General features: G+C 46.7%; 1 protein-coding gene across 2 annotated transcripts in view; it reads right to left on the bottom strand.

Moving 5' to 3' along the window:
* FLVCR2 (FLVCR choline and putative heme transporter 2) overlaps positions 1-12,399 on the bottom strand; it is a 70,149-nt gene continuing 57,750 nt past the window's right edge. For both annotated transcript variants that reach the window (XM_014591069.2, XM_006157038.3), the window contains 6 exons: positions 12,349-12,399; positions 9,516-9,626; positions 8,294-8,399; positions 8,064-8,175; positions 7,435-7,490; positions 1-1,720 (listed from right to left, as the gene is read on the bottom strand). In XM_014591069.2, coding sequence (XP_014446555.1) covers positions 1,655-1,720; positions 7,435-7,490; positions 8,064-8,175; positions 8,294-8,399; positions 9,516-9,626; positions 12,349-12,399 — 502 coding nt within the window. In that variant the 3' untranslated portion in view covers positions 1-1,654. The remainder of the gene's footprint in view (positions 1,721-7,434; positions 7,491-8,063; positions 8,176-8,293; positions 8,400-9,515; positions 9,627-12,348) is intronic.

Below are 12,399 nucleotides of genomic sequence, written 5' to 3'. Positions count from 1 at the left end.
CCACTTTGAGAATCTTTTATTGCCTTCAACCATCTGTTGTTACAAATAGAAACACAAATTACGATTTTAAAATAAAGCAGTGTGTTCAGTGCACATGTGTTAATACATCTGGAGAGGCTGTAAACACCTTTCTCTGTATCAGAAAGGAAGGCAACCTTCTCTTTCTCTCTCTTCCACCCGAAATCACTTCCTCCACCAACACCATGAACTTAATTATTATATACACAGCATGTTCCTCCCATCCATGGTTCGAATCTTGGCATACATGCGTACATACACACACACGCAGCTCCCATCAGGGGCCGTGTGCCAGTCACCCCAACACTGCAGCCAGTACAGGCCATTCTAGCACATGGATACCAGGGGGTGGCCAGAGCAAGACAGCACAGGGGTCTGACTGTGGCTGCTCAGTGCACAAGGCCAGTTACTCAAATTTCTCTTATTTTCAGGATACACTATTAAAACCTAGAGGAGAGCCAGACAGTAGGCTGGGGAAAAAAGGTCAGCTTGAGGTGGTTGAAAGGGAATCTTCCATTTGAATAAAATTACTATTACTAGAAGGGCATGGAGAAAGGGTCTGAGTGTGCAAATACTGTCCCCTTCAATGGCAGGATATGCCTAACTCAAGGATGCCTTTCCTCCTACCCCTTTCCTCTCATCTCAGAAGCAGCTTTGGACTTGTCAGAGTGGAGTGAATGGAGATTACTTTTCAGTAAAGGTTAGAGTCAGTTGTCTGGGCTTGCCCTCTCTCGGGGTAAAACAGGCACTTAGGTCCATGGCTGACTCTCCCAGTGGGGCGTCCAGACAAAGACAGCAGAGGTGACCATGGCACACAACAGTTTCTGGGCAAGAATTTGGTAGGATAAAACCTTCCCATTCCAACTCAAGGTACCAGAGTCCCCAATCACAGACCCCCATAAGCCCACTGAGGAGGTAGCGCCCCCCCCCCGTACCATCACAACCGAGTGGTTAACCCTCCCAGACCGATTTGTCCTTCATGGTCACAGCCAAGGTTTCTCAAGTTTATTGATGTTTGGTTCGATCAGCTTTTAAGAAAGAGGGTTAGGCCAGAGGAATGTAGGCCCAGGAGTCCTGATGACATGGTTCTAATAAAGCCGTTCCGACGGAGTCTTCTTTCTGATGGTGCTCCCTGTCCCACAGACCTTGAGCAGCCAGGCAGTCTGGTGACCAGGAGTGACCTCAGGCCCAGTAGCTTGCTGCTGCTTAGGACTGAGCTTCACATGAGTTTCAAAACACTAGAAAAAAATCCTATCCCGATAAGCTTTCTTCCCATGATAATCTTGCAAGCATTCTCCATGAAGGATAAAGGTAAAGAGGGAGAGCAAGGATCAACGTGGGATTAACTCCAAGAGCCTTCACCAGCCTCTCCTAGCACCAGGTCCCATAATCTAAAAGGGGAGGGGGCAGAAATCAAATCTGCATTTGGTGAAGGTGAGCTTTCTCCCAACTAAACCGCCCAAGCTCTCTAGTGGGTTCCAGGAGGCACAGGCACCAACGTCTAAGTCACAGATATTCTAGCCAGTTCCCTGGCCAAAGCTTCTCCAGCAAAGACCTCTGTGCTGAGATGAGAGCTAGGCTGAAGGAAGAGGCGAGAAGTCCTCCAGGTTTCCCGAGTAACCGCCATGTTTTTCTCTCAGAGGTGATCCTCAGACACAGCAGTGGGCACTTTGCTTGTATTGCTCTCCTCCTCCTGGAGTTTCTACAAGGCAAAACAAAAAGGCAGCCTCATGGATAAAAGGCATAGGACTCTCCCCCTGGCAGAGGGACTACCTGTCCCTAGTGGGGAGTATAATACCCAGAGGCCACTCAGTATCCCAAGAGCAAACAGAAGGAACAAGAAAGGAAAGTGGCCTGGGAAGTATCCCATGGGGCCCCTGGATACACACTGCCAACTTGGGCATTCGCCTACTGTTTTGAGAAATGCTTTCCCTGGGGACCAGCAGTTAGTGTAATGGCTATGTCTCTGGACTCCCACGTAGTCGACTGCGGTTTGCGTCCTGGACCCGGTGGCTTAAAACTCACGCTGGGTGCATGTGCATGCGTGCCCAAGATCCCGAGAGGAGAATGGAGGAGAAGGGATTGCGGCGTGGCCATCCCCCCTGGGGGGGGGGTGATTTCTCGCTTTCTGTCTCTCTCTCTGTCTCTGTCTGTCTGGGGAGCACACATGCCCTATAGCAAAAGCCTCTCCAAAAAAAAATAATAATGATAAGAAATGCTTTCCCTGAAAAACCTCCAGGGTTTTTCTGATTAACAAGAAGCCCTCAGGCACAGACATAGGACTGCACAGCCAATACTGCCCAAGGCCTGCAGGAGCACATGCAGGGCCAAGCTCGAGTCCCGTGTCAATTAGACAAATGGTGCTTTCTTCTGCAGGAAGTGTCTCAGGGCTAGGCCATGGCAGTGTCTCATAGCAATAGCAACACCTAAAAAAAAAAAAAAAAAAAGCAATATTTATAGAAATTCTGTCTTTCCATTTTTAAAATTTTTTTGAAGAGGTTTTTGTTATAGGGCACGTGCGCTTGCCAGAAAGAGAGAGACAGAGAGCTAGAAAGCGAGAAGTCACCCCCCCAGGGGGGATGGCCATGCTGCAATCCCTTCTCCTCCATTCTCCTCAGGATCTTGGGCACGCACGCATATGCACCCAGCGTGAGTTTAATCCACCAGGTCCGGGACTCGGACCGCAGTCAAATACATGGGAGTCCAGCGACATAGCCATTACGCTAACTCCTGGTCCCTGTCTTTCCATTCTTAACCGTGCTAACCTTTTGGCCCCAGGTCAACCTTGGCTATAAGGAGCCTTGATTCAGATGACTAAGGGTGTACTTAAGTCAGTCTCTCTCTGACATACACCCACGCCTGCCCCCTCCAGGTTAGTAGGAATAGAAGCAAAGCTACTATCTATGTGCTAGAAGGAAAATGGAAACCCAAACCCACATTTTCATAGTTAAGGCCACTTTACTCCTGAACCAGAAGTTCTATTTCTTTTTACCTGAACTGTAGAATACCTAGGACCAGCAGATGGCATAATGGTTATGTCGCTGGACTCCTGCATAGTCGACCGCAGATCAAGTCCCAGACTCGGTGGCTTAAAACTCATGCCAGGCACGTATGCCAAAAAAATCCCAAGAGGAGAATGGAGAAGGGATTGGCCATCCCCCCCTGGGGGAGGGGGGTTTTCTCAATTTCCATCTCTCTGTCTCTCTCTGGTGAGTGTACATGCCCTATAGCAAAAATCTCTCCTAAAAAAAAAAAAAAAGAAAAGAAAAAGGAAAGAAAAAGAAAAGAAAGAGGACATCTGGCTTCATCACACCCTGACAATGAATTTGTCTGCATGATGAATTACACTGCAAGTTACACTGACTACCACAGGGTATATGGTGATGGGGCTCCAGAGGAGGGCTGCTCTCTGACAGGCTGCTCTTCCTGGGTTCATGTTGGTGTCAGCCCCAGGATGACTCTGACCTTCCCATAATACCAAGCTACCAAGGATGCCAGTGAGATGCATGGTGAGTTACCCAGGTCCATGCGAGAGCTGAGCACCAATACCAGAACTTAAAGCTCCTACTCCTACTCAGTGCCATTTACTCCACACATTAGGAGTCCGTACTCCCCTACTCCAACAACTCCAGCCTCGATTAACAAGCCTGGCCCAGGTGCACCAAGATCTGACTGCAAGAATAGTGAAATATTGGAACAGCTGGAATGTTATTAAAGGTATTAAGTGAGCTGAAAATATAGGTATACATGTATATACAGGCATGTGGTAGGTTGTAAGGATGTGGAACAATCGTCAGGCTATTAGGGAAATCTGCAGAGTGGACTACTTAATACACATAAGCGTAGCCACAGGATACAAACACTGGGAAATGAGCTAAAATGCACCTAGGTTATCTCTGGGAGGTAATTATAGGTGATGTTTATTTTCTCCTTGTTTGCCTGTATCTGCCAACACAAGCATAAATTGTAAAGTAAACACAATAAAATCTCTTATCACTGATTCGATTCATCAAATTCCAAATAGAAACCTTTACTCCAGAAATCTACCTTGTTTTATTATAGGCACCTTTTCCCAGGCCCACTATATTTCTATATCTTTTTTTTGCTATAGGATATGTGCACTCTCTGGAGAGACAGAGACAAACAGAAAGCAAGAAATCACTGTCCAGGGGAGGATGGCCACACCGCAATCCCTTCTCCATTCTCCTCTTGGGATCTTGGGCACGGACACACATGCGCCCAGTGTGAGGTTTAAACCACCAGGTCTGGGACTTGAACCACGGTTGACTATGTGGGAATCCAGCAACGTAACCATTACACAATCTGCTGGTCCCTATATATATTTTTTTTCACCAAAGGGTGCCAAACCATTATGTCTCTTTGTACCCAGCACAGCCCGTGGCTCATACAGGACTGGAGCACATCACTCCTGCTTTAAGGCCTTTTTTTGTCTTCCCAGTGAGTTTCCTCTGCTAGGCTCCCCCATTCACACACTACCTGCTGCTGTCTGCCAACTCTAGAATGTGATAGCAAAAGACAAATAGTAACAAATGAAAGTATATCATCTATCTGCCAACACATATCCTAAAAAACTAAAAATATCTTTTGCTTAGAAATAAAAATATCTCTAAGGCAAACCATTTCTGCCTTAAAGAACTGGCAAAGATTTTTCAAAGTGATAAAAACTCTCAGTGTTGGCACCCTTCAACCCTGCTACTGCATTGTAGAATTGTAGTATTGATACACCTTTCTAAGAACACCTTAGCAACACATGTCAAAGTCCTAAAATTGTGCATGACCTGGGCCAGCAGGTGGCATGGAGGTTAAGGTGTTGGATCCCACATGGCTGGCAGTGTGGTTCAAGTCCTGGATCCAGCAGCTTGAAAATCACTCCAGGCACATGTGTGCATATGCCCAAAATCCTGAGAAGAGAATGGAAAAGAAGGGATTGTGGCACGGCCACCCCCTAGGGGGTAATTGTTCACTTTCCTTCTCTCTCTGTCTCTCTCTCCAGTGAGTACACACACCCTATGGCAAAAAAAATCTTAAAAAAAAAAAAAAAAAAAAGCGTAAGACCACTGATCCAGTTTTCAAAGAAATACTGTCCTTAAGAACATGCACAGAGGAGCCAGCAGTTAACGTAATGGTTATGTCGCTGGACTCCCATGTAGTTGACTGCGGTTCAAGTCCTGGACCCAGTGGCTTAAATTCACACCAGGCGCGTGTGCGTGCATGCCCAAGATCCTGAGAGGAGAATGGAGGAGAAGGGATTGCAGCGTGGCCATTCCCCCTGGGGGGTGATTTCTCACTTCCTGTCTCTATGTCTCTCTCTGTCTCTCTGGCGAGCACACACGCCCTGTAGCAAAAACCTCTCCAAAAAAGAAGAAAAAAAGAAAAAGAAAATGGGAACATGCACAGAGATTCTGCTTCTGAGATATTAATCACAGTGTGAGTATTGTTTATAACAATAATTGGAGGGAACCAGCAGTTAGCGTAATGGCTATGTCACTGGACTCCCACATAGTCGACCGCGGTTTGCGTCCCAGACCCGGTGGCTTAAAACTCATGTTGGGTGCGTGTGTGTGTGCATGCGTGCCCAAGATCCCGAGAGGAGAATGGAGGAGAAGGGATTGCGGCGTGACCATCTCCCCTGGGGGGTGATTTCTCACTTCCTGTCTCTATGTCTCTCTCTGTCTCTCTGGCGAGCACACACGCCCTGTAGCAAAAACCTCTCCAAAAAAAAAAAAAACCAAAAAACCAACAATTGGAAAAAACCTTAATGTCCCAGACAGGGAAATTGTTAACGAAATCATTGTTTATCCATATAATGGAACACTGTAGTCATTGAAAGTATGTTGTAAAAAGCTAGTAGCCTCATAGTGTTTTCAATAAGTCAAAGAGCAGATAGGATTCTATTGCTTTTGGTTTGTTTTTGTTTTTGTTTTTTTGAGAGGTTTTTGCTATACGGTGCATACGCTCGCCAGAAAGACAGAGAGAGACATAGATAGAAAGCGAGAAATCACCCCGAGGGGGATGGCCATGCCGCAATCCCTTCTCCTCCATTCTCCTTTCAAGATCTTAGGCACGCATGCACACACGTCCGGCGTGAGTTTAAGCCACCAGGTCTGGGACTAGAACCACAGTCAACTACATGGGAGTTCAGTGACATAGCCATTACGCTAACTGCTGGTCCTTATTTTTGTTTTTATATACACACACACACACACACGCACACACATATACAAACATATTAAATTGTCAGAAAAGTCACAACATACTTTTTCTATGTAAAAATACATCATGACTTTTCCGATGACCCAATATATATGTGAATATAGATATATAAATATAAATGTAAAAAACGAGATGTCAGGCCGGTGGGTGGTATGCTGATTAAGGCACTGAATCCCACATGGCCAACTCTGTGGTTCTAATCCCAGACCTAGTGGCTTGGAAGACACTTGCCAGAAACTTGTGCACACATGTATGTGCATGGTCAAAATTCCAAGAGGAAAATAGAGAAAGGATTATGACATGGGCATACCCCTGGGAACTGCTTTCTCACTCTCTCTCTCTCTCTCTCTGCAAGCCCTACAGCAAAAAAAACTAAAACACAACAAAACAGGATTTTTGTCTCTATATGATAGAATTAAAGATGCTCTTTAAATTTTGTACACTTTTATACATTTCTTTAGTTTTTCTACAAATAACACTAACTTGTAGTAACTTTGCTATCTTTTTTTAAAAAGAAATATCTTACTTTTATTCTTTCTCAAATTTGAACTTCCTTTCATTATCACTCAGACTTGACGTCTAACATTTTTGGTTAAGGTGGTTTTCAGCTGATCAGAGCAGGTGAGAAACATTTTTCTGCTCTGTGTCATACTCCTGGTCATCTCCCCTCCTACCACCGTCAGCTCTTACTTTCTGACTTGTCTTTTCAGAGCTCCTCTGGCAACCTGCTGGTTCCATCCCCAGGGCCCTGCCTCCAGGGCTGCCACATCCCAGGAGAATCATTGCACTAGGCCACCACTGTCATGACAGAGTGGCCAAGCCAGGCTCCCACTTTCCCTCCTCAGTCCCTGAGTCAGGTTGAAAGCAGTGGGGCCAGAGCTTCAGGACTTGGCTTCGGATCTAAGCAGTGGGCGCTGCTCAGCTGACGACAGTGACATGCTCTGGGGACCCGAGCAGGGAAACCAGGAGGAGGGTAGAAAGTGGGAGGAGAGCTTGAGAAAGAATAGCGGAAAGAAAAATGCCAAAACATCCACTGAGGAAACACTTCGGCTGCCATGTTTGTGAGAGGCAAGCTGGTTTCATTGCCTCCGTAAAACCAGTCCCTCAGGGAATTCTCCCTGCGTCACAGACTCATCAAAAGCCTTGGCCCCAGTTCTCAGCCCTAAACTCCCACATACTCACATTCTCAGGGGTTTCTTTGTTTGCTTTCTGCCTCCGAAGATCTGCCCTAATGAATGCTGAGGTCGAGAGATTAAGAAGGAAAAGTGACAAAGACAGAGTCATTAAACGGATCGGTGACCAAGTTCATCCACGAGAAGGAACTGTCATTTTTGTAAGGTTGCATGTATTCCTAACCAACTTCAGGCAGGCAAGGGAGTGGGGTGGCATGAGTCACCTCAGTAGCACCCAGGGATCACTGCAGTCCCTAAGAGGCAGAAGTCAATAACAACACTGGTTTTCGCTTACAGATCACTTATATTTGCCAGGGACTTAGCACGCGTTGTTCTCATCACCACCACATACTTATTTCACAGAGTAGGAAACTAAGGCTCCCAGAGGTTGGTCCACTTGCCCAAGGTAAATGATCACAGAAGTCAGTGTCACAGTCTGGATCTTCTGGCTCAAACACTCACGCTCACCCCCAAAAACATTGTTACTCCCTCCCAAACGAATTTCCTAAACAAGCCCCCACCCCATCTGTCTCCTCGCATGTATACCCCCCATGTGTTTAATCAATCAAGGCACAGGGGCCCCAACAGCCTTGCTCAAGGGCATCAAGAGCCTCGTCTTACCCTCAGACCCCAACTCACCAGTGAGGGTTGCTCCGAGGAAAAGGAACACACATAGGAAGATGTTTCCAGGCATGGTTCCATAGTTGTCAATAATCTGGCCCTGGGAGATGGTGAAGATGATCCCAAATACCTGGAGATCCATAAAGAAGACTGGAAACCAGGGCCAATAAACTAGTCCACGGGGAGAACTGAGCTGCCACAATGCAGTGCCAGCGCAGCCAGGCAGAGAACAGACAGGAAGACTCTACCTGTGCAGACACGTTGAGGAGGCCAGAGGAGATGCCTTCTGATTCTGGGTACGTGAGCTCCACCGCAAACTCGAATCCCAGGGGAAGATAGCCAGTCATAAAGAAGCTGAAGTCCAATGCAGAGAAACAAGGTGACAAAGAACCTCCAGAATAAGAAGGATGCAGAGCCCGCCTCCTCCCTTAGAACTCTCTTCCCTGTTTCATTTCTTCCCATCAAGGCATGCCAGGCCCTTACAGATCCAGGCATCCCCTAAGTGGACGTACCAGGCAAAGGAGACCGTTAACAGGCCGGGAAGAAAATCTGTAGGCCTTGCGTTCAGCAGGCCTCTAGGGCCCCCTACTGCTTCTCCATCCAGCTATTAATAACAGAGTCAGCATTGACAGAAGCAAGGACACCCAAGGAGTTTCACTTTCAGCTGAGAGTCTGTGCCGTGAGTGCACAGGACCTATGCTGGGAGTGGGAGATGCCTGGATACTAAGCAGCATCTCCATGGCTCTCGAGGTCCTGGAGCTCAGAGTCCTTGTTCCCCTCAGGGAGGAGGAGATGAGGACTGAGTGCCAGAGGTGTATTGTTTGTCTCTCTCCCTCACACACATACGCAAATGCTCTCACATACTGTCCACAGGAAAATAAGTGGGAGGTAGAACTGAGCAGAGAATCCTACAAAAAGGGTCTTTCTTTCTTATATTTTTATCATACAACAGATCTAGAAAATTCCAATTCTACTCTTGTGCATCTGCACCACCCTTCTTACTGCTTTCATATCTGGTGTCTCTCTCTCTCAGTCCTAACAGCTCTGCAAGGTGAACCACTCTTAACTTCACGTAAATATGATGCAACTGAGCTCAGAGAGGCTAAGCGATTTACCTGCAGTCTAACAGCAATTGAATTGAGACAGTGTTCCAGAGTTTCTGATCCCGACTCCTGTACTTTCTACAATATGACTCCATGTTCAGAATAAGATTCTAACCATTCCCTAGCCTCCCAGAAGCCCATCAAGGGTATACTCCATTCTTTGTTCCATCCAGACAGCATAGACAAGCCAAGGCTGCCCTTTGAAGTACTACAATGTAACCAAGACCTCTGGGTGCTATTTCCATATCTCCTAAGGTCAGTGAGAGGAAAGCAAAAGGGATCAATAATCATTCTAGGATGTTGGCAGCTCCAGGAGCCATAGGATGGTATTTTCCAATGAAACAGGTCAGAGATGAATGAAACTTACCCCATTGTGCCAGCAGTGATGAACACTACCCATAGGTGTCCCAAGTTCAAGGTCAATGTGTATACCACCATGCCCACCAGAGTCATGATATAGACCACCAGGGTCGTCTCCCTAGAAGCAGAGGCAAAGAAGTTGAGTTATACACCTCTGACTTTAATCGGGTCATTGGTTCATTCGTTCATTCCACGGGTGTCTTTCAGGCACCTGCTGAATGTGGAACGCTCCGCTGTGTGCTGGGACATCTACTCTCTTAGTTCTTTCTGTCCACCAGGAAGATGGACTAAACCAATGATCACACAACAGTAATTACTTCATGATAAATGGTAAGACTATATGAAGCTGTCATGCTTCTTCTGTTCTTTTATGTATGTAGGTTCCCTTCCTATGAAACCTTCTGGATAATATCAATCTAATTCCTACATTTATTGGGTGTTGAATTCTGTAAAGCACTTTATATGCATGTATTATTTTGACTCAGCCCTTATAAATTATCTTACAAGTTACCAATAAGGAAACGGAGGCTCAGATTAGTTAAATCCGCCTGACTAAAGTCACCAGCTGAATAAATACAAAGATGAGATTTGAACCCAGAGCTGTAATATGAAACCTGCTACTCCACACAGGAATAGCAATATTCTGTGGCAGCATCTTTGGAAAAGCCCAAGAGGATGCTGCTCCCAGCTGGTGCTTCCAAGCAGCTGCTGAGGGGAGAGGAGCTTCTTCCTTTACCCTTCTCCCCTCTTCTACTCAGCCCCTCTGCAGAAAGTCACTTCATGAACACCGGTCTTTCTCAGCGAGCCCACATGTTCACCAGATACTGATCTTTTTTTTTTTTTTTAACTTTTGCCATGCTTGTTTAACCATAGCATCATCTTAAACCACTGACCAATTTAGCAAAGCTATTTATAGTCCCAGCCTGGAATAAACAGTCCTCACTAATTTCCAGCCTCCAAACCAAACTGGATGGATCTGCAGGTCTAACTACAGAATCCTGGGTGACAATGGGAACAGCAGTGTGAGGAGAGTCTTAGAAGAGAGCTGGCACCAAAACGACAGGCTCACGGAGCTCTCTCAGGCCAACGAAGAGCTGTCCTTCCCCTGCCTTGGTAGTAAGTAGCACAGGAAGAATGGCTCATTGCTGACTGCTGGATTTAGACATCAAGTCATAATAGGAACTGGTGACATCTAGGTTCTGATGAGGGCTGAGGAAGTGTCCGCCCCAGTCCTTTCATTATATTTTCTAATTCATCTGAATCATCTGGCTGCCCACATCACAGCCCAACCGACATTCCAACCCCTCCCTTCTCTGGCCACAGAGCAAGCCTTGGAAAAAGGGAGACCACTGTCCACTGGTTTGGGAGTGGCCAATCCTCACTGCTCTCTTGTCTGGCTGAAGCAAGTAACTAACAGATGGCAGAGACAAGACGATGGCCAAGCTCCACCAGTAGTAATCAGGCTGAGCCAGGCTCCTCATCGTGTGAAACCCGGCAGCCACATCCCTAGGGATGGCCTGAATTAGCCTTTGACTGGAGCAACCAGAGTGAGACCTGGTCTGACCAGCGCCTCACAGAAGCGGGTCTGTGTGGCAGAGAACAGGTCTGCCACTGTCTGTCGCCTCCAGACACTGGGAACGTTGGAGGCCTCGACAAAGCAGCCCGGAACACCACCCTGGCCCAGTGTAGGACAACTCTGGCAGCTGCCCCACCAGCCCATGCATGAGGAGCACTGGAAAGTCACAACGGATAGGAAGGATGTGGGCCTCTGTTCTAAGCATTTTCTCCAATGCCTGCTACTGAACTGAGGCACCCAGATTGCCTTTTACAGATGCAGATTCCTCTACTGAATTGCATCCATCAGGTGGGGCTCAAGAATATGTCGTTTTAATAAGTATCCTGGAATAGCCTGGCTTACACTAAAACCTTTCAAGACAACTCTGGGGGCCAGCCAAGTAGCAGGATGGTTAAGGCAGCTGGATCCCACGTGGCCAACTGCACAGTTTGAGTGTTGGACCCAATGGCTTGAAAACTATCTGGGTGCATGTGTGTGTATGCCCAAAATCCTCAGAAAAATGGAAGAAAAGGGATTACAGCATGGTCATTCCCCCTAGGGAGTACTTTCTTACTCTTTTTTTTCTTTCCCTCTCTTGCTCTCTCCCTCTCTGTGTCCAACAAGTGCACGTGCCCTGTAGCAAAAAATTTGTTAAAAGAAAGAAGTGCATTGGCCATTCAGTTCCAAAGCACATCACGGTGTTTCCCAACAAGGTATGAACAATCAAGGTATACACACTGCAAACTGGAGTAAGCACAGGACACTGTGTGAGTCCCATAGGGTCCACAAGGAGCCATAGGAATAGGGCAGTGAAAGAACCTCCTCGGGGCTAGCTGGTGGTGTGGTGGTTAAGTGTACTAGACTCCCACATGGCCAACCGTGATTCAGGTCCCAGATCTGGTGGCTTGCTTTCTCACTTTCTCTCTCTCTGTGTCCCTCTTTGGGGTTTCTACCAAATTTCCAAACACTAAGAGTTTTGCACATTTGTTTTTTGTTTCCTTCTCATCTACCCCTTTCACGAAGCTGTCTGGAGGATGGGGATGTAGAAGAGGACTGTGGTCAGCCTTCCCGTCCACTATCTCTAATCTTTCTAAGGGTGGGTGTAGCTTCCCTCACTTTATAAATGAGGAATCTGGGACCCAGAGAAGATAAATTTGAACAACCCTCATGACCACTTAGAATCCTCAGCTGTCACACCCAAACCTTTTGAGACCATATTACTAGTGACTATGTCATTTCAAAGAATGAGTCTCCAGTTCTCAGTCATAGAAGAAAAGTCGCTTACTTGTAGGTTTTGGATCTATCCAGCCAGATGCCAGAGATCACAGCCCCGAGC

Source organism: Tupaia chinensis, unplaced genomic scaffold (assembly GCF_000334495.1).
Source record: "Tupaia chinensis unplaced genomic scaffold, TupChi_1.0 Scaffold000528_1, whole genome shotgun sequence".
Taxonomy (NCBI): Eukaryota; Metazoa; Chordata; class Mammalia; order Scandentia; family Tupaiidae; genus Tupaia; species Tupaia belangeri.
The sequence above is the reverse complement of the archived record's forward strand: the minus strand, read 5'-3'. Positions and strand labels throughout refer to the sequence as shown.